Genomic DNA, 23,797 nt, shown 5'->3' with positions numbered 1-23,797 from the left:
TTTTCTGTAGAAATAAAATTCTGACAAAATTTTCTGTAGAAATAAAATTCTGACAAAATTTTCTATAGAAATAAAATTTTGACAAAATTTTCTATAAAACTAAAAGTTTGATAAAACCTAGACAACATTTTCAATAGAAATAAAATTTTGACCAAATTTTCTATTGAAATAAAATTCTGACAAAATTATCTGTAAAAATAAAATTCTGAGAAAATTTTCTATAAAAATAAAATTTTCTATAGAAATAAAGTATTGCAAAATTTTCTATAGAAATAAAATTTTTAAAAAATTTTCTCTAGAAAAAAAATTTTGATAAAATTTTCTCTCGAAATAGAATTCTGACAAAATTTTCTATAGTAATAAAATTTTAACAAAATTTTCTCTAGAAATAAAATTTTGACAAAATTTTCTACTGAAATAAAATTTTGACAAAAATTTTAATAGAAATAAAATTTTGATAAAATTTTCTCTAGAAATAAAATTCTGACAAAATTTTCTATAGTAATAAAACGTTGACAAAATTTTCTCTAGAAATAAAATTTTGACAAATTTTTTTTCACAAATAAAATTTTGGCAACATTTTGTATAGAAATAAAATTTTCACAAAATTTTCTATAAAATTTTACAAAATTTTGTATAGAAATAAAATTTTCACAAAATTTTCTATAGAAATAAAATTTTGACAAAATTTTCTATATTAATAAACTTTTGACAAAATTTTCCATAGAACTAACAGTTTGATAAAAATTTGACAAAATTTTAAATAGAAATAAAATTTTGACAAAATTTTCTATAGAAATAAAATTTTGATAAAATTTTCTATAGAAATAAAATTTCGACAAAATTTTCTATAGAAATAAAATTTCGATAAAATTTTCTATAGAAATAAAATTTCGACAAAATTTTCTATAGAAATAAAATTTCGATAAAATTTTCTATAATAATAAAATTTTTACAAAATTTTCCATGGAACTAAAAGTTTGATAAAATTTTTAATAGAAATAAAATTTTGATAACATTTTCTATAGAAATAAAATTTTGACAAACTTTTCAATAGAAAAAAAAATTTTGACTAAATTTTCTGTAGAAATAAAATTCTGACAAAATTTTCTATAGAAATAAAATTTTGACAAAATTTTCTATACAACTAAAAGTTTGATAAAATTTTCAATAGAAACAAAATTTTGACAAAATTTTCTATTGAAATACAATTTTGACAAAATTTTCTAAAGTAATAAACTTTTGACAAAATTTTCCATAGAACTAAAAATTTGATAAAATTTTGGAAAATTTTTATAGCAATAACATTTTGGCAAAATTTTCTATAGCAATAACATTTTGGCAAAATTTTCTATAGCAATAACATTTTGGCAAAATTTTCTATAGGAATACAATTATTTCAACAAAATTTTTTATAGAAATAAAGTTTTGACAGAATTTTCTATAGAAATAAAATTTTGACAAAATTTTAAATAGAAATAAAATTTCGACAAAATTTTCTATTGAAATAAAATTTTGACAAAATTTCTACAGAATTACAATTTTGAGAAAATTTTCTATTGAAATAAAATTTTAACAAAATTTGTATTAGAACTAAAAGTTGGATAAAATTTTGACAAAATTTTCTATAGAAATAAAATTTTGGAAATTCTTTATAGGAATAAAATTATTTTGACAAAATTTTTTACTTGACAAAATTTTCTATATAAATAAAATTTTGACAAAATTTTCTATAGAAATAAAATTTTGACAAATTTTTCTATAGAAATAAAATTTTGACAAAATTTTCTATAGAAATACAATTTTGACCAAATTTTCTATAGAAATAAAATTTTCACAAAATTTTCTATAGAAATAAAATTTGCACAAAATGTTCTATAGAAATAACTTTTTTACAAATGTTTCTATAGAAATAAAATTTTTACAAACGTTCCTATAGAAATAAAATTTTGACAAAATTTTCTATAGAACTAAAATTTTGAGAAAATTTTCTATAGAAATAAAATGTTTCACAATTTTCTCCAGAAATAAAATTTTGACAAAATATTCTATAGAAATAAAATTTTGACTACATTTTCTAAAGATATAAAATTTTGACACAATTTCTACAGAAATAAAATTTTGATAGAATTAAAATTTTAACAAAATTTTCTATAGAAACAAAATTTTGACAAAATTTTCTAATGAAATAAAATTTTCTATAGAAATAAAAATTTGTCAAAATTTTCTATTGTAATAAAATTCTGATAAAATTTTCTATAAAAATAAATTTTCGACAAAATTTTCTATAAAAATAAAGTTTTGACAAATTTTTTCAAAATTTTCTCCAGAAATAAAATGTTGACAACATTTTCTAATGATATAAAATTTTAACAAGATTTTCTCTAGAAATAAAATTTTGAAAAAATTTTCTATAAAAATAAAATTTTGACAAAATTTTCTATAGAAAAACAATTTTGACCAAATTTTCTATAGAAATAAAATGTTGACAACATTTTTTATAGAAATACAATTTTGACAAAATTTTCTATATAAATACAATTTTGACCAAATTTTCTCAAGAAATAAAATTATGACAAAATTTTCTATAGAAATAAAATGTTGACAAAATTTTCTATAGAAATACAATTTTGACCAAATTTTCTACAGAAATAAAATTTTGACTAAATTTTCCATAGAAATAAAAATTTGGCTAAATTTTCGATAGAAATAAAATTTTGACTAAATTTTATATAGAAATACAGTTTTGACAAAATTTTCCATAGAAATTAAATTTTGATAAAATTTTCTATAGAAATAAAATTTTTACAAAATTTTCTATAGAATTAAAATTTATGACAAAGTTGTACATAGAAAGAAAATGTTGACAATATTTTTTATAGAAATAATATTGTGATAAAATTTCGACAGAAATAAAATTTTAACAAAATTTTCTATAGAAAACAAGTAAGGAAAGTCTGAAGTCGGGCGGGGCCGACTATATTATACCCTGCACCACTTTGTAGATCTAAATTTTCGATACCATTCACATCTGTCAAATGTGTTGGTTTGTCCCAAATAAATACATTTAAATATCACTCGATTGGGACAGAATTTGATAGACTTTTACAAAATCTATAGACTCAAAATTTAAGTTGGCTAACGCACTAGGGTGGAACACAATTTTAGTAAGAAACAAGTAAGGAAAGTCTAAAGTCGGTCGGGGCCGACTATATTATACCCTGCACCACTTTGTAGATCTAAATTTTCGATACCATTCACATCTGTCAAATGTGTTGGTTTGTCCCAAATACATACATTTAAATATCATTCGATTGGGACAGAATTTGATAGACTTTTACAAAATCTATAGACTCAAAATTTAAGTTGGCTAATGCACTAGGGTGGAACACAATTTTAGTGAAAAATAAATATGGGAAACATTTAAATCTGAAGCAATTTTAAGGAAACTTCGCAAAAGTTTATTTATGATTTATCGCTCGATATATATATGTATTAGAAGTTTATGAAAATTAGAGTAATTTTTACAACTTTTCGACTAAGCAGTGGCGATTTAACAAGGAAAATGTTGGTATTTTGACCATTTTTGTCGAAATCAGAAAAACATATATATGGGAGCTATATCTAAATCTGAACCGATTTCAATAAAATTTAGCGCACGTGACTACACTACTAATTTTACTCCTGGTGCAAAATTTCAACCGAATTGGGCCAAAACTCTGGCTTCTGGGGCCATATAAGTCCATATCGGGCGAAAAATATATATGGAAGCTATATCTAAATCTGAACTGATTTCAATCAACTTTGGCACACATGATTATACTACCAATTGTACTCCTAGTGCAAAATTTCAAGCTAATCGGGATAAAACTCTGGCTTCTGGGTCCATATAAGTGCATATCGGGCGAAAGATATATATGGGACCTATATCTAAATCTGAATCGGTTTCAACCAAATTTGGCACGCATAGCTACAATGCTAAATCTACTCCCTGTGCAAAATTTCAACCAAATTGGGCCAAAACTCTGGCTTTTAGGACCATATTAGTCCATATCGGACGAAAGATATATATGGGAGCTATATCTAAATCTGAACCGATTTCAGTCAAATTTGGCGCACATGACTATACTACCAGTGGTACTCCTTGTGCAAAATTTCAACCAAATTGGGCCAAAACTCTGGCTTCTGGGGCCATATAAGTCCATATCGGGCGAAAAATATATATGGAAGCTATATCGAAATCTGAACCGATTTCAATCAAATTTGGCACACATGACTATACTACCAGTGGTACTCCTTGTGCAAAATTTCAACCAAATTGGGCCAAAACTCTGGCTTCTGGGGCCATATAAGTCCATATCGGGCGCAAAATATATATGGAAGCTATATCTAAATCTGAACCGATTTCAATCAAATTTATCGCACGTCAATACACTACTAATTGTACTCCTAGTGCAAAATTGCAACCGAATTGGGCCAAAACTCTGGCTTCTGGGGCCATATAAGTCCATATCGGGCGAAAAATATATATGGAAGCTATATCTAAATCTGAACCGATTTCAATCAACTTTGGCACACATGATTATACTACCAATTGTACTCCTTGTGCAAAATTTCAAGCTAATCGGGATAAATCTCTGGCTTCTGGGTCCATGTAAGTGCATATCGGGCGAAAGATATATATGGGACCTATATCTAAATCTGAATCGATTTCAACCAAATTTGGCACGCATAGCTACAATGCTAAATCTACTCCCTGTGCAAAATTTCAACCAAATTGGGCTAAAACTCTGGCTTTTAGGACCATATTAGTCCATATCGGGCGAAAAATATATATGGAAGCTATATCTAAATCTGAACCGATTTCAATCAAATTTGGGACACATGACTATACTACCAATTGTACTCCTTGTGCAAAATTTCAACCAAATTCGGCCAAAAATCTGGCTTCTTGGGCCATATAAGTCCATATCGGGCGAAAGATATATATGGAAGATATATCGAAATCTGAACCGATTTCAATCAGATTTTGCACACTTGACTATACGACTAAGTGTTATGTTTATACAAAATTTCGAGCAAATCGTTATAAAACTCTGGCTGCTGGGTCCATATTAGTGCATATCGGGCGAAAGATATATATGGGACCTATATCTAAATCTGAACCGATTTCTTCCAAAATCAATAGGGTTCTATTCTGATCCAAATTAGGAACATGTGCAAAATTTGAAGGCGATTGGACTTAAATTGCGACCTAGACTTTGATCACAAAAATGTGTTCACAGACAGACGGACGGACGGACAGACGGACATGGTTATATCGACTCAGGGACCCACCCTGAGCATTATTGCCAAAGACACCATGTGTCTATCTCGTCTCCTTCTGGGTGTTACAAACATATGCACTAACTTATAATACCCTGTTCCACAGTGTGGCGCAGGGTATAAAAATGTTGTCAAAATTTTTTATATATATAAAAATTTTGACAAAATTGAAAAAAAAAATTAACAAAATTTCCCATAGAAATAAAATGTTGACAAAATTTTCTATGGAAATAAAATGTTGACAAAATTTTCAATAGAATATTCTATTTCTAAATTTTGACAAAATTTGCTATAGAAATAAAATAAAATTTATAATATTAATATTTTGACAAATTTTCTATAGAAATAAAATTTTGATACAATTTTCTATAGAAATAAAATTTCGACAAAATTTTCTATAGAAATAAAATTTTGACAAAATTTTCTATAGAAATAAAATTTTCACAAAATTTTCTATAGAAATAAAATTTATGACAAAGTTGTGTATAGAAAGAAAATGTTGACAATATTTTTTATAGAAATAAAATTGTGATAAAATTTCGACAGAAATAAAATTTTAACAAAATTTTCTATAGAAAAAATTTTGTCAAAATTTTAACAAAATTTTCTATAGAAAAAATTTTGTCAAAATTTTTTATATATATAAAAATTTTTCTATAGAGAAAAATTTTGACAAAATTTTCCATAAAAATAAAATTTTGACAAAATTTTCTATAGAAATAAAATAAAATTTTTTGCTATAGAAATAAAATAAAATTTTGTCAAAATGTTCTATAGAAATAACATTGTGACAAAAATTTCTATAGAAGTAAAATTTTGACAATATTTTCTATAGAAACAAAATTTTCTATAGAAGTAAAATTTTGACAAAATTTTCTATAGAAATAAAATGTTGACAAAATTTTCCATAGAAATAAAATTTTTACAAAATTTTTGACATTTTGACACTATGTATTTTTTAATGAAATAAAATTTTGACAGAATTTCTACAGAAATAAAATTTTGATAAAATTTTCTATAGAAATAAAATTTTGACAAAATTTTCAAAAGAAGTAAAATTTTGAGAAAAATGTCTACAGAAATAAAATTATGCTTTGTTTCATGTTTGTTTGGCGACAAAACCTTACATATATCCCCCTTAACAACTTACCCCTTCAATGATTTCTAAAATCATGCCATTCCATTTGCCTGTTGCTTTATCCAAGCTGCCATATTTGTTATCCTCTTGTAGCCGAAACGTATAAGAAAATCCCAATTTCTTTCCCAATTCTTCGATTAGTTCAATGCCAAAACCTTCAAATTGATCATTGCCTTCTAGTTTGGTGGGTGAGTCTTTAAGCATTCCATAAGGTTCACTCTAGAAAAATAAAGAATGAAATGACATTGAAATCAACTAAAAGCATATACACCCAATATTCGATGTAATTGACTTACAATGGCTGTGATTACAACAAAACTCTTGTTTACCAATGAACGCATATCCATGTCAGCACTTGCTATAGCTGGAGGACGATCTATGGTAACCCCCTCTTCAGTTTTCCAAGTGCCAATCTTTTGCATACCAGATACAGTCAATTCAACCACATCCAAGCTAAAGGAGCTTCGCAGGCCTTCATAGTCGAATTTTATTTCACCACTTAAACCTTCAATGCTTAACTTAAGGCAGCAAAAATGCAAATAATCTCAATTATTTCATTATAAAACTAAAAGATTTATGTTTGCAATCTGTTTTTTTAATTTTTATTCTTACCGATTTCATATAATTGAGTAATGTGTAGCCTTTATCCCATGAACTGTCATCATTACAATTTAATGAGTCCGGACGAAATTGAACATGGTTGAATGTTTCAGCGAGCAGTTGAACACCATCGTATACTAAGGCCATGTTGGTAGTTAAGGGGCATGATACTGTCGACATTGTATAAGAAGACACAAAATTGGAGAATTAAGAAACAAAGCTTTATTAAAAATGGGAGAAAATTAAAAAACGGCGACTGTGGACATTAACTCCGAAATCGAAATCGAAAAAAAATTTAAAAAAATTAAAATGCACCCAAAGAAGGAATGTAATCATCTCAAATATGCTTTGAGAACAATATGTATTTTGTTTGTGAAACGTAATGTCTGCAGTTGCCTTTATTGCCCTCTGGCAATCTGTGAAAATGTTCACGTTTTGTGGTCTCGTGTTATTTCCGAACCGTTTAACACATTCCATTACGGCAGGCACTTTAGCCTGCAGGATTGCGCTGTGATCAGGTAATCGTAATGGGATCTTGAGTCTGCGTTCTGCACATGTACGCCCAGTCCAGTCCTTTCACCCATCTTCGATCCATCCAGGTATCAGTTATTTCGCTCTGGTATATGCTCTGTAGTCCCATTCTCCCAGATCTTCTGTAGATCTTTAGTCTAATATAGACTCCAAGGCTCTGGTTGAATGAAGACCACATTGCCCCAGACAACATTTTAGTTGGACCCTTTGGATTCAGACCCCATTTAGAGCCTACCGCTCTTTGGCACAGTGCCCAACGTCAATAGGCGTTCTCGGTTTTTTTTATGTCTCTCTTCCAATTCAATTTTTTAAGTTCTAAGGTTATTCATAAGTTCTTTCCGGTTCGATATAGTGGGCAATTTTAATCCTTCTAGTTAATAGGAATAATTCAATTTTTTGCCTTTCCCAAACTTTTTTATTAATTTTGACAGAATTTCCTATTGAAATGATATTTCGACAAAATTTCCTACAGATATAAAATTCTGGCAAAATCTTCCATAGAAATGAAATCGAGACAAATTTCCCTTTAGAAATAAATTTTTAACAAAAATGAAATTTTGTCTAAAAAAATTACATTTTTGACAAAATTTCAAAAAAATTAAATTTTGACAAAATTTTCTAAAGAAATTACATTTTTACAAAATGAACAGAAATTAAATTTTTGAAAAAAATTCTAAAAGAAATTACTTTTGTTAGAAAATTTCTAAGAGATATGAAATTGTGACATTTGCTATAGAAATGAAATTTTGTTAAAATTTCTTTTAAAAATTAAATTTCGCTAAAATTTCCTATAGCAATTTTGACGAAATTTCATATAGAAATGAAATTTTAACAAAATTCCCCAGAGAATTGAAATTTTTGACAAAATTTCTAAAAGAAATGAAATCTTGATAAGATTTCTAAGAAACTAAATTTTGACAACATCTCCTATAGAATTGAAATTTCGTCAAAAGTTCTTATACAAATTAAATTTGGACAAAATGTCCTGTAGAAATGATATTTTGACAAAATTTCCTATCGAAATGAAATTATGACAAAATTTCCTATCGAAATTAAATTTTGACAAAATTTCGACGAGAAATGAAATTGTGACAAAATTTCGACAAGAAATGAAATTTTGACAAAATTTTTTATAGAAATACAATTTAAAAAAAAAATTCCTATAGAAATCAATTTTTGACAAAATTTCTTATGGAAATGAATTTTTGACAAAATTTCATATGGAAATGAAATTTTGACAAAATTTCGTATAGAAATGAATTTTATATAGAAATGAAATCTTGACAAGACTACTTATAGAAATGAAATTTTAACAAAATTTCCTACAGAAATGGATTTTGGCAAAATTTCGACAAGAAATGAAATTTTGACAAAATTTTCTGTAGAAATGAAATTTTGAAAAAATTTCCTATAGAAATGACATTTTGACAAATTTTCCTATAGAAATGAATGTTTGACAAAATTTCTCATGGAAATGAATTTTTGACAAACTTTCTTATGGAAATGAAATTTTGACAAAATTTCATACAGAAATGAATTTCAAATAGAAATGAAAATTTCATATAGAAATGGAATTTTGACAATATTTCTTATTGAAATGAATTTTTGACAAAATATCTAAATGAAATGATATCTTGACAATATTTCTAAAAGGAATGAAATTTTAACAACATTTCCTATAAAAATGAAATTTTGACAAAATTTCGACAAGAAATGAAATTTTGACAAAAATTAGACAGGAAATGAAATTTTGACAAAATTTCGACAAGAAAATAAATTTTGACAAAATTTTCTATAGAGATGAAATTTTGGGAAAATTTTTCTATAGAAATAACATTTTGACAAAATTTTCAATAGAAATGAGAATTTGACAAAATTTCCTAAAGGAATGAAATTTTGACAAAATTTCCTATAGAAATGAAATTTTGACAATATTTCTTATAGAAATGAATTTTTGACAAACTTTCTTATGGAAATGAAATTTTGACAAAATTTCCTATAGAAATGAAATATTGACAAAATTTCCTACAGAATTGAAATTTTGAAAAAAATTCTTATAGAAATGAAAATTTGACGAAATTTCCTAAAAAATGAAATGTTGAGAAAATTTCCTATAGAAATGAAAGTAAAAAAAAAAATTGTATAGAAATGAAAATTTGACAAAATTTTTTATAGAAATAAAATTAAAAAAAAATTCCTATAGAAATCAATTTTTGACAAAATTTCTTATGGAAATGAATTTTTGACAAAATTTCATATGGAAATGAAATTTTGACGAAATTTCGTATAGAAATGAATTTTATATAGAAATGAAATCTTGACAAGACTACTTATAGAAATGAAATTTTAACAAAATTTCGACAAGAAATGAAATTTTGACAAAATTTTCTATAGAAATGAAATTTTGAAAAAAAATTCCTATAGAAATGACATTTTGACAAATTTTCCTATAGAAATGAATTTGTCACAAAATTTCTTATGGAAATGAGTTTTTGACAAAATATCTTATGGAAATGAAATTTTGACAAAATTTCCCACAGAAATGAATTTGTGACAAAATTTCATATAGAAATGGAATTTTGACAAAATTTCCTAAAGAAATGGAATTTGGCAAAATTTCCTACAGAAATGAATTTTTGATAAAATTTCGACAATATTTCTTATAGAAATGAATTTTTGCAAAATTTCTAAATGAAATGATATATTGACAATATTTCTAAAAGGAATGAAATTTTAACAAAATTTCCTATAGGAATGAAATTTTGATAAAATTTTGACAAGAAATGAAATTTTGACAAAATTTCGACAGGAAATTAAATTTTGACAAAATTTCGACAGGAAATGAAATTTTGTCAAAATTTCTACAAGAAATGAAATTTTGGCAAAATTTTCAATAGAAATGAAATTTTGACAAAATTTTCAATAGAAATGAAATTTTGGGAAAATTTTTCTCTAGAAATAAAATTTTGACAAAATTTTCAATAGAAATGAAAATTTGACAAAATTTCCTAAAGGAATGAAATTTTGACAAAATTTCCTAAAGGAATGAAGTTTTGACAAAATTTCCTATAGAAATGAATTTTTTGACAAACTTTCTTATGGAAATGAAATTTTGACAAAATTTCCTATAGAAATGAAATATTGACAAAATTTCCTACAAAATTGAAATTTTGAAAAAAAAAATTCTTATAGAAATGAAAATTTGACGAAATTTCCTAAAAAATGAAATGTTGAGAAAATTTCCTATAGAAATGAAAATTTCCTATAGAAATGAGATTAAAAAAAAATTATAGAAATGAAAATTTGACAAAATTTCCTAAAAGAATGAAATTTTGACAGAATTTCCTATAGAAATGACTTTTTTAAAAAATTTCATATGGTAATGAAATTTTGACAATATTTCTTATAGAAATGAATTTTTGACCAACTTTCTTATGGAAATGAAATTTTGACAAAATTTCCTATAGAAATGAAATATTGACAAAATTTCCTACAAAATTGAAATTTTTAAAAAAATGAAAATTTGACGAAATTTTCTAAAAAATGAAATTTTGAGAAAATTTCCTATAGAAATGAAATTAAAAAAAATCATATAGAAATGAAAATTTGACAAAATTTCCTATGGAAATGAAATGTTGACAAAATTTCCTATAGAAATATAATTTTGAAAAAAAAAATCTATAGAAATGAAAATTTGGCAAAATTTCCTAAATGAATGAAATTTTGACAAAATTTCCTATAGAAATGAATTTTTGACAAAATTTCCTATGGAATGGAAGTCACCGTGGTGCAATGGTTAGCATGCCCTCTTTGCATACACAGGGTCGTGGGTTCAAACCCAGTTTCGACCAAACACCAAAACATTTTTCAGCGGTAGATTATCGCACCTCAGTAATGCTAGTGACATTTCTGAGGGTTTCAAAGCTTCTCTAAGTGGTTTCACTGCAATGTGGAATGCAGTTCGGACTATACAAAGGAGGTCCCTTGTCATTGAGCTTAACATAGAAGCGATCAGTGACACAGCACACATATTTTTTTAGAAAATCTCCCTTAAAAAACGCTTACCATTTTGAAAAGGTTCTTCCGATTCATACAACTCTTTGGCTATGGTCACGACATTTTCCGATTCCGGTGAAACCAAACGTAATCCTGTGATGTTAGTATCTCCATGCTGATAGGGTTCCAAATCAATTGTTTGAAAATCCAAATTGCCAATAATGTAACGATATGCTCCAGTCATTAAGCCAACTTGCTGAGCCTGAAAGCAAACAGTCAATAAAATCAAAGAAAAAAATCAATGTCCCCCCCACCCCTTCCTAAACCCGATATTGTTAGCCGCAAATCTAAAAATCCATTTACCTGTTTGAAAAACTCAGGCAATGTGGCCAGTGAACCGACGACCACTAATGAAGTTTCACCCGAATTTTTGATGCGACGCAAAACATTTCGATATTGGCCATTGATGTCGAGTTCATAGCGACGTACAACTATGGTGGGTCCTGCAGTGCCATATAATTGCAAAAGGTCTTTAACAAACATTAGATATTCCGCTGAAAATTTTACAAATGAATTGTTAGAAAATTTTATTTAGATTGTGCCATTGAATGAAAGTCATATTGATGAATGGAACTTGATGCATGGGCTAACGATGAGGAGAATATGGATCTGTGCTGGTTTATTTATAAACCTATAAAGGCTAGACTTTCTTCATTGTTATAGGAATGTACCCCAAAATGCTCAGAAGGCAGAACAGATTCGGATTTTCTCATCATCGTCAGTTAATTTAAAAAAATAAGTAAGGAAAGTTTAAAGCGAGTGGGACTGACTTTACTAAACCGTGCTCCACTTTGTAGATCTACTTTTTCAAATCCTTCAAATTTGTTGGGTGCGTTTGGTGCTATATATAAAGGTTTACGTTCCCATACATGTAGTATGTAAATCTGAACCGATGTAAACAAAAAATGTTCAACAGGTAAATACGACCGAATGTTCGTCCAGGCAAATCTTTTGTACCTTTCACCATGAATTGCATTATAAGTCCTACTAAAGAATTTCGACCATAATCGATTTACTTGGATTGTCGATGGCTAAGTATAACATAGTATTATTTCTCACCATTGTTTTATAAATTGAAAGTCCATATGGAGATTATGTTAGATAAAGAGTCAGAGGTATAAGCCTCTTTAATTATCGATCGGTTTATATGAACCAATTTTTCCAATCGTAATTATATGGCCACAATCAAATGATCAAATAAAATTTGTTCCTCCAAGAAGTTCCGAAAATCAAATCAGGGATCGCTATATATATAATTGTGAACCAATATGGCCCAGATTTTTGCATGATTATTAGAGGTCAACATCGTGTACCAAATCTCAACCGTGTCGGAGGAAATTTTCTCTTGCAAGATGGTTCGGAATTGAAATCCATGTATCGGCATATAAGGAGGTTATACCTAAAAATTGTGCGATATGGACCATATGAAATACCATCCGACCTACATCAATAGAAACTGCATGAGCCAAATTTTAAGTCACTATCTTGTTTCATTCGGATGTTGGGATGAGGGTATAAAAATGTGGAAAATATATGTAAAAATTTTATTTCTATAGAAAATTTTGTGAAAATTTTATTTCTACAGAAAATTTTGTCAAAATTTTATTTTTGTAGAAAATTTTGTCAAAATTTTATTTCTATAGAAAATTTTGTCAAAATTTTATTTCTATAGAAAATTTTGTCAAAATTTTATTTCTGCAGAAATTTTTGTCAAAATTTTATTTCTATAAAAAATTTTGTCAAAATTTTATTTCTATAGAAAATTTTGTCAAAATTATATTTCAATAGCAAATTTTATCAAAATTTTATTTCTATAGAAAATTTTGTAAAAATTTTATGTCTATAGAAAATTTTGTCCAAATTTTGCAAAATTTTATTTCTATAGCAAATTTTGTCAAAATTTTATTTCTGTAGAAAATTTTATTTCTCTAGAAATTGCGTCAAAACATTATTTCTATAGAAAGTTTTGTCAAAATATTATTTCTATAGAAAATTTTCTCAAAATGTTATTTCTATAAAAAAGTGTATCAAAATATTATTTCTATAGAAATTTTTGCCAAATATTATTTCTATAGAAAATTTTGTAAAAATGTAATTTCTATAGAAGGTTAGGTTAGGTTATGTGGCAGCCCTATGTATCAGGCTCACTTAGACTATTCAGTCCATTGTGATACCACAGTGGTGAACTTCTCCCTTATCACTGAGTGCTGCCCGATTCCATGTTAAACTCAATGACAAGGGACCTCCGAGTCGAGTCCGAACGGCGTTCCACATTCCAGTGAAACCACTTAGAGAAGCTTTGAAACCCTCAGAAATATCACCAGCATTACTGAGGTGGGATAATCTACCGCTGAAAAACTTTTTGGTGTTCGGTCGTAGCAGGAATCGTGTATGCAAGGGGAGCATGCTAACCATTGCACCACGGTGGCTCCCTAAATTTTGTCAAAATTTTATTTCTATAGAAAATTTTGTCAAAATTTTATTTATATAGAAAATTTTCACAAAATTTTATTTATATAGAAAATTTTCACAAAATTTTATTTCTATAGAAAACTTTATTTCTCTAGAAAATTGTGTCAAAACATTATTTCTATAGAAAATTTTGTTAAAATATTATTTCTAGAGAAAATTTTCTTAAAATATTATTTCTATAAAAATTGTGTCCAAATATTATTTCTATATAGAAAATTTTTGTTTTTTTTTTTATAGAAAATTTAGTCAAAATTTTATTTATACAGATTTTTTTTTCAAATTTTTTTTTCTATAGAAAATTTTGTCAACATTTTATTTGTGAAGAAAACATTGTGAAAATTTTATTTCTATAGAAAATTTTGTCAAAATTTTATTTCTATAGAAAATTTTGTCAAAATTTTGTTCGTTTTGTTTTTTTTTTTATTGTTGGTTTTTGTTCTTTAAGCATTGTTGTTGTTTTTGATTTCAGCTTAAAACCATGCATTGACTAAACTACAAGTGTAGCTTAACCAACAGAGGAAAAGGATGTTTGTCAAATTTATTTGGGCAAAGCCCCATCGACTGCGAGATGTTTGGATGGACGCACGTTTCGGAATTACCACATTCCTCATAAGCATCCTCTACTTGCTGCAAAACTATCTACAGAAAAATTTGTCAACATTTTATTTCTATAGAAAATTTTGTCAAAATTTTATTTCTACAGAAAATTTTGTCAACATTTTATTTCTAAAGAAAATTTTGTCAAAATTTTATTTCTACAGAAAATTTTGTGAAAATTTTATTTCTATAGAAAATTTTGTAAATATATTATTTCTATAGAAACTTTTGTCAAAAATTTTATTTCTATAGAAAAATTTGTCAAAATTTTGTTTCTATAGAAAAATTTGTCAAAATTTTGTTTCTATAGAAAAATTTGTCAAAATTTTATTTCCATAGAAAAATTTGTCAACATTTTTTTTCAGAAAAATGTATCAAAATTTTATTTCTATAGAAAATTTTGTCCAAATTTTATTTCTATAGAAAATTTTGTCCAAATTTTATTTCTGTAGAAAATTTTGTCAAAATTTTATTTCTGCAGAATTTTTTTTTTTTGTAGAAAATTTGTTAGAAATTTTTTGCAAAATCTTAATTCTACCATTTATAGTAGAATTCTATAAACTGTAGCAACGGTGGTTAGATTTCGCCAAGATATATGGCATAGTTAGGAAAATATGGCGGAAATAAGTTTTTCATATAAAGTTTAGATTTTTTCTAGGACTTTCATCGAAATTTTGATTTTAGGGGGTGAACACGAATTAACGTCATTTTCGCTCTTAGGCACATATTTTATGATATATGGCGAAAATAAGTTTTTCATGTAAACATTTAGATGTTTCGAGAATTACCATCGAAATTTTTATTTTTTGGGGTTAGTCACGAATTAACGTCCTTTTTGCTTTAAGATCCATATTTAGGAAATATGGCCAAAATAAATTTGGCGTATACAAATTTGAATTTTTCAAGGATTTTCATCGAAATTTTGATTTTTGGGCGTGGTCACGAATTAACGTCCCTTTCGCTCTAGGACGCATATTTAAGGAGATATGGCCAAAATAAGTGTTTCATATAAGAATTTTGATGTTTTTTAGGATTTCCATTGAAATTTTGTTTTTATACCCTGCTCCACACTGTGGAACAGGGTATTATAAGTTAGTGCATATGTTTGCAACCAGAAAGAGACGAGATAGACACATGGTGTCTTTGGCAAAAATGCTCAGGGTGGGCTCCTGAGTCGATATAGCCATGTCCGTCTGTCCGTCTGTCCGTGAACACATTTTTGTAATCAAAGTCTAGGTCGCTGTTTTAGTCCACTCGACTTCAAATTTGGCACAAGTATGTGTTTTGCCTCAGAATAGAACCCTATTAAGTTTGGAAGAAATCGGTTCAGATTTAGATATAGCTGCCATATATATAATTCGCCCGATATGGACTTATATGGCTCCAGAAGCCAGAGTTTTATCCTAATTTGCTTAAAATTTTTCACAAGAAGAACAATTAGTACTATAGTCAAGTGTGCCAAATTTTATTGAAATCGGTTCAGATTTAGATATAGCTCCCATATATATCTTTCACCCGATATGGACCAATACAGTCCCAGAAGCCAGAGTTTTACCCCAATTTTGTTGAAATTTTGCATTAGGAGTACAATTAGTAGTGTAGTCCAGTATGCCAAATTTTATTGAAATCGGTTCAGATTTAGATATAGCTCCCATATATATCGTTCGCCCGATTTACACTCATATGACCACAGTGGCCAATCTTTTACTCCGATTTAATTGAAATTTTGCACAGGGAGTAGAATTAGCATTGTAGTTATGCGTGCCAAATTTGGTTGAAATCGGTTCAGATTTAGATATATCTCCCATATATAGCTTTCGCCCGATTTACACTCATATGACCACAGAGGCCAAAGTTTAACTCCGATTTAGGCGAAATTTAGTAAAAACAAGTAAGGAAAGTCTAAAGTCGGCCGGGGCCGACTATATTATACTCTGCACACCTTTGCAGTTTTGATTTATTGAGAGTGGTCAGGTTAGGTTAAGTGGTCACGATTGAATGTCATATTTAAGGAGATATGGCTGAAGTAAACTTTTCATATACAAATTGGATTTTTTGAGGATTTCCATCGAAATGTTGATTATTTTGGGGAAGTCACGAATTAATGTCACTTTTCGTTGTAAGACGCATATTTAAGAAAATATGGCCAAAATAGTTTTTCCATAAAAACATTTGAGTTTTTGGGTTAAAAGGGTTAACATCCTTTTCGCTCTAAGACGCATAGTTAAGAAAATATGGCGGAAATAAGTTTTTCATATAAAATGTTGATTTTTTCTAGGACATTTGTTTTTTTGGGGGTGGTCACGAATTAACGTTCTTTTCGCTCTTGGCCACATATTTTAGGATATATGGCGAAAATAAGTTTTTCACGTAAAAATTTAGATGTTTCGAAAGATTTATTGCCAAAAAGTTTCTCATTAATAAAATTTGCATTTTTCGGCGGTGGTCAGGAATGAACATTCTTTTCGCTTTAAAACCCATATCTGGAGATATGGCTAAAATAAATTGCCCATATAATAATTTGAATGCTTCGAGGATTTTCATCAACATTTAAATTTTTTGGGGGTGGTCATAAATGAACGTCCTTTTCGCTATAAGACCCATATTTAGGACATATGAAAATTTGCATTTTTCGAGGATTTTCATTGAAATTTTAATTCATTTTAATGGTCACGAATTAACGCCCTTTTTGCGCTAGGACGCATATGTAAGGAAAAAATGCAACATACCTGATTCATAGACAATGGTAAATGACTCCCATCCCAAGGTTGTTACCAAATCCTTTAGCGCTTTGGCCAATTGTAATGGCTGTGGGTGTAGATTAATGGTCGATAACTGTGCACTAAAATCCCAACGTGTATCCATAAATGGCAACTCTTTGGCGTCACAAATACCCATTGCATGTTTTGCAGCCATATTTGTTGAGGGTCCAAAAACAGCTACAAGATTTTGCTGGTAACGAAAAAAAAAAATAAAAAGAAAAGTATGACTTAAAAAAATTCATTGGAGAAAACTTCGAAACAAAAGCCAAAGGCAACATTTACACGCAAAAAAATAATTCTTTCCTCCCAAACGAAATTTTAGACAAACAAAGTTCGTTTCTCATTTGCTTTTCGCTGTAAGGAAGTGTATTTGGAAGAAAAGTATATACTTTTTGTGATAAACGTTTATTCTTTTCCAGGATGTAAAAACAATTTCAGAAAGACAAACTCAAAAAAAAACATTGTTTTCTTGCTAATTGTATTTTCCCTCACATCTTTCTCACATCCATGGGGTTTTTTAGTTCTTAACACCTTTTCCTGTAATACCAACAATGTAGAAGAAATCATACGATTTTAGAAATTTTTAAAATTTTTTTTACCTTTCGCCTGGACGGAGAATCGAACCGCGGACCATGCACTTTGTAAGCCAACACACTAACCACTGAGCTATGTACCTGTTATGGTCATCAATAGATAAATATCCATATAAGTTATATTTATATAGCATAGCTTGCCGCGCCCACGAGCCGAATAAACAAAGTTTATTTAACAGAAACAAACAGTTAGTTTGGCACCGTGGAGCAGTGGTTGCTACGTCTGACTTGCATGCCAAGGGTCGTGGGTTCGATCCCTGCTTCGACCAAAGTTTTTTTTTTTTTTTTTTACATATATTCTAGATATGTTCGGAAGATTCCGAAAAAATGTTGAACATTACATTCTACTATATTAAATTTTGAACTGTAAAATGTGTCTTATTAAAGACTTAAAGTCACAAAAGAACAGTGTTTGATATAAACGAAATGGACTGTGTTGTTGTTTCAAAAATAATTTTCTTTATTGAAAAAATAAAAATTTTGTAACAAACGAATTTTTTTGGTGATAAAAGTTTAAAATTTTCGAAGCAATTCAAAAAACTCTAACAAAAGAAAAACGTTTTCGGTACACGTTTTCCAAACGTTTTTTTTCTTTGCGTGTATTATGGCCAAAAAAAACTTTTGTCTTGGTCAAAATTTTGTTTTAGTTTGTTATCTTTTTCACTCGTACTATTTTCTTTTTGGCTACAATTTTATGCTTTGGTTGGCACATCGGAATTTCCGTCGGAACTGTTGATGATGATGATACGTACAAATAATTTTTAAACGTAAAAGATTTTTGCTCACTTACCCGTAAACTTTTGCAAAGTTTTTTCGATGTGCCAAAGGCATCGCCTGCATCAATCTCAATGGTCACTCCGTGTAGACGTAAGTCTTCATTATTTTCATTTGCTTTGTTTATGGCCAATTGAAAGATTCTCATCATATCTGGATTGTCGGCTTCATAAATCAATGCTAAATAATATGAAAAAGTTGAAAGGTAATGTTATTTATTGAAGACATTTCTCTAATTCTGCGCTAAAGATGAGCTTAGATGGGAAATGGAGACTAAATAATTCACCCATAAGTGAAACTGTCATGGCACGTGGATTATAAGCTGTACCTTAGATCTTTTTTGAGTATGAAAGTTTTTCAATTTTCAAAAAATCGGGCAAATGGGAACCCTCTCCTCTCCTTCACTCATCACCGACCAGATAGCGGAAAATCACGTACGCTATATTCATTTCACAAACTACCTAAAATTTTCAAGTAAACCGACGAAGTTTAGATTTTCCACTATTCCCCTTCCCCAACCACATATCGAAAAATCATGCACTCTGTACTAATTTAATCACTTGCTTCCACGGTCTCTGTAAATTTCAAGTAAATTGGAATACAGAAGTCGGTAGCACCCTTAACCTTCCCTGACACAAGACAATCAGGGAACTTTCCTTCAAGTTTCTTACGGCCTTTGTAAATTTCAAGTAAACTTGAGAATATTTCAGTTTTAGAGGAGTTTCAGAGGACCAAGTATCGAAAAAATGATGTAGCGTATCTTTGTGTAGACGTCACTCCCAACTTTCCCTGAAAATTTGAAGCAAAACATGAGCCCAATTTCCAAAAAGCTGGGCGACTCTTCCCGACCAAACATCAGGTACCCTATCAGGTTCCCCCTCCGAAATCAAATCTCGAAAAATAATGTAGAGGACATTTGCCTAGACGGCACCTTTAACTACCGCACCTTTAACTTTCGCTGAAAAAAAATTGACAACATTTTCTATAGAAATAAAATTTTGACAAAATTTTCAATAGAAATAAATTTTTGACAAAATTTCCTTTAGAATTGAAATTTTTACAAAATTTTCTATAGAAATAAAATTTTGACAAAATTTTCTAAAGAAATAAAATTTTGACAAAATTTTCTATAGAAATAAAATTTTAACTAAATTTTCTATATAAATAAAATTTGTACAAAATTTTCTATAGAAATAAAGTTTTGCCAAAATTTTCTATAGAAATAAAATTTTGACAAAATTTTTTATATAAATAAAATTTTGACAAAATTTTATATAGAAATAAAATTTTGACAAAAATTTTTTGATAGAAATACAATTTTGACAAAATTTTCTATAGAAATAAAATTTTCTATAGAAATAAAATTTATACAAAATTTTCTATAATTTTGGGATTATTTGTTTGGCTTGAGGTCATGGACTAATGAAAAATGCTGGTGTTAATGTTTTTCATTACTTTTTATTGAAATATTGCTATTCTCGGATATTTCGATACACCATCGGTGATCATCTTCAGCGAGATATTATCTATAAATTGTAATAATTTAAATATTTTACAATATTAACTTTAACAACGTTTTGAAACAAAAATATAACATTAATTATATTTACATTTTACAAAGTAATAGACTTTCTCCTTACAATGCTCATGTCTAACTGATTTATTATCTTAATTGTGTTGCGATTTTGTATTAGATTTCTGTAAATCTGTGCACAGTGGTCTGTGTCGGCTTTAAAGTTCATGCATTCCTCAGGGGAGTATTTATTATACATTTTTTTAAATTTTAACAAAATTTTCTTCAGAAATGAAATTTTGACAACATTTTCAATAGAAATAAAATTTTGACAAACTTTTCTATAGAAATAAAATTTTGACAAAATGTTCTATAGAAATAAAATTTGGACAAAATTTTCTATAGAAATAAAATGTTGACAAAATTTTCTATAGAAATAAAATGTTGACAATATTTTCTAAAGAAATAAAATTTTGACAAAATTTTTTATAGAAAAAAAAATTTTGACAACATTTTCAATAGAAATAAAATTTTGACAAAATTTTCTACAGAAATAAAATGTTGCCAAAATTTTCTATAGAAATAAAATTTTAAGAAAATTTTCTATCGAAATTAAATTTTAAGAAAATTTTCTATCGAAATTAAATTTTGACAAAATTTTCTAGAGAATTAAATTTTGACAATATTTTCTATAGAAATAAAATTTTAACAAAATTTTCTTTAGAAATGAAATTTTGACAACATTTTCTATAGAAATAAAATTTTGTCAAAATTTTCTTTAGAAATTAAATTTTGACAAAATTTCCTTTAGAATTGAAATTTGTTACAAATTTTTCTATAGAAATAAAATTTTGACAAACTTTTCAATAGAAATAAAATTTTGTCAAAATTTTCTATAGAAATAAAATTTTAACAAAATTTTCTATAGAAATAAAATTTGGACAAAATTTTCTATAGAAATAAAGTTTTGCCAAAATTTTCTAGAGAAATAAAATTTTGACAAAATTTTCTATAGAAATAACATTTTGACAAAATTTTTTATAGAAATAAAATTTTGACAAAATTTTCTATAGAAATAAAATTGTGACAAAATTTTCTACAGAAATATAATTTTGACAAAATTTTCTATAGAAATAAAATTTTGACAAAATTTTCTATAGAAATAAAATTTTGACAAAATTTTCTATAGAAATAAAATTTAGACAAAATTTTCTGGAAAAAAAAAATTGTCAGAATTTTCTATAGAAATAAAATTTTAAGAAAATTTTCTATCGAAATTAAATTATGCCAAAATTTTCTATAGAAATTAAATTTTGACAAAATTTTCTATAGAAATAAAATTTTAAGAAAATTTTCTATCGAAATTAAATTTTGCCAAATTTTTCTATAGAAATAAATTTTGACAAAATTTTCTATCGAAATTACATTTTAACAAAATTTTCTATAGAAATAAAATTTTGACAAAATTTTTAATAAAAATAAAGTTTTCACAAAATTTTCTTTAGAAATCAAAATTTGACAACATTTTCTATATAAATGAAATGTTGACAAAATTTTCTAGAGAAATAAAATTTAGACAAAATTTTCTATAGGAATAAAATATTGACAAAATTTTCAATAGAAATAAAATTCTGACAAAACTTTCTATGGAAATAAAATTTTGACAAAATTTTCTATAGAAATAAAATTTTGACAAAAATTTCTATAGAAATAAAATTTTGACAAATCTTTCTATTGAAATAAATTTTTGATAAAAATTATCTTAAAAAAATTTTGGATAATTTTTTTTTTATAGAAATGGTAAATTTTTGATAAAATTTCAAAATATTTTTTTTTTTGTTAATTTGGTTGATTTTTTGTAAAATTTTCTTCAAGATGTGGTAGATTTTTTGCCACTAGTGGCAAACGTGCTTCATTCCAATTTTCGAAAAGTCAGGCAAGGGAGAGGACCTCCTCCCCGAGAGAAAATTAAGTACCCTATTGTAACCACATGATCATGTTTTACATTTTCTGAAAATTTGAAGTAATTAGGAACATACAAATATAAAATGTTATAACATATTTGTCTCAAATATTTTATAATAATTAATTAATCCAATAGAAAATAATTAATCAAGCTTAAATGCTAGCACTTAAAAATAGTGTGTTAAAAAAAATAATTCACACGCGTATATTTTTGCACCCAAATAAATATACAACAACTAATTGTCGTCCCACTTTAGTGTTCATTCACACAAACACATAGACCATGGTAAACATAATTTTTGTTTGAAAAGCGAAAGGGAGAAATTTAAATACATTGATGTTTTTTTGTTACTTCAACAGACATGACACACACACACACAAATACACCAATATATTTTTTACGTAATATATGTACGGTGTAAGTCTTTCCAAATTCTTTACTATTTTCTCTACTTTGTCTTTAATCCATAGTGAAAACCTACCAATATTCGTTCGCTGAGCTGTCATCTGTTGCGGAAAGATGGCCAACACCAGCAACGACAGACAAATGGGGGATAGAGGAAGATTAGATTTCATTTTTTTCTTGATTGGTTTTATGAGATTTTTTTGATGTTGCAAATTCGTTTGTTTCACTATGAATGTTGTAGATATTTTTTGTTGGTATCTTTTCATTTATTTTCACTTATTTCACCATTTTCTATGACTTTATAATGCAATCCATTGTACTTGCACTTTGTATAAAATTTATTTTTAAAGAATTTTCTATTTTTTCTTGCTCTTGTTGCATGTGTTTTATGTTTTTCACTTGGGACTGCGTGAGATTAGCAAATCGTTGGACATTATTTTCGAACGTATTCGGATAAACTGAAATTGGTGAATGCTGTGTGTGTACGAGACAACGATGACAAACTGCATGCAACAGTGTGCGCTTTATTTTTTTTTATTTGAGAATTTAGCGTAAATTTAGACACTGTTGCATTTGCAAATAAAGATCATTGGGATATTCAGTCACTAGATGTCGTACGATAAGGTTTTCAATAAAAAACAAGCCACCATATGTCAAATTTAAAAAAAAACAAACTTGACGTAGCGCCTTACTTGACAAAATCGCCCTCATACAAACCGATTCTCCTATTTGATTTCTGGTCTCCAATTATATAGTCCCCATATACACTTCTGGAAAAGCAAAGTTGATACACTTAAAAATACCAAGTCGCTTCTCTAACATATGTCAAACATATTTTGCAGAAAGGATGTATATATTTTGATTTTGATTACAATGTTTGTTTTATGTGAACATATGATATGTTTGGAAGCACTTTTTTCCCAAATTAGATTGTGTTCTTACTGAAATTATACATTATTTGTCGCCACACAACATTTATATTTTTCTATCGATTATGGTTATACCCACCACCATAGAATGGTGACGGGGGTATAATAAGTTTGTCATTCCGTTTGTAACACATCG

General features: G+C 27.4%; 1 protein-coding gene across 1 annotated transcript; it reads right to left on the bottom strand.

Annotated features, from left to right (window-relative positions):
• Positions 1-6,443: 6,443 nt before the first annotated feature.
• Positions 6,444-23,216, bottom strand: LOC142222249 (glutamate receptor ionotropic, kainate 2-like). The gene is made up of 8 exons (XM_075292267.1): positions 22,809-23,216; positions 18,865-19,028; positions 17,449-17,671; positions 11,954-12,144; positions 11,660-11,852; positions 7,076-7,233; positions 6,760-6,981; positions 6,444-6,682 (listed from the first exon to the last, which is right to left on the bottom strand). Exons 1-8 carry the CDS (start codon positions 22,996-22,998, stop codon positions 6,464-6,466), a joined length of 1,560 nt encoding a protein of 519 aa, XP_075148382.1. The 5' UTR covers positions 22,999-23,216; the 3' UTR covers positions 6,444-6,463.
• Between the last annotated feature and the right edge of the window lie 581 nt (positions 23,217-23,797).

This window comes from Haematobia irritans, chromosome 1 (assembly GCF_050003625.1).
Source record: "Haematobia irritans isolate KBUSLIRL chromosome 1, ASM5000362v1, whole genome shotgun sequence".
Taxonomy (NCBI): domain Eukaryota; kingdom Metazoa; phylum Arthropoda; class Insecta; order Diptera; family Muscidae; genus Haematobia; species Haematobia irritans.
The sequence above is the reverse complement of the archived record's forward strand: the minus strand, read 5'-3'. Positions and strand labels throughout refer to the sequence as shown.

Excerpts from the sequence above, each read along its gene's own strand:
- LOC142222249 (XM_075292267.1), bottom strand. The coding sequence starts at position 22,998 with ATGAAAAGATACCAACAAAAAATATCTACAACATTCATAGTGAAACAA. Across the intron at positions 11,853-11,953 it reads TGCCTGAGTTTTTCAAACAG|GCTCAGCAAGTTGGCTTAAT; the intron begins GTAAATGGATTT and ends GTTTGCTTTCAG. Across the intron at positions 7,234-11,659 it reads GGAAGAACCTTTTCAAAATG|TATCATGCCCCTTAACTACC; the intron begins GTAAGCGTTTTT and ends CAATGTCGACAG.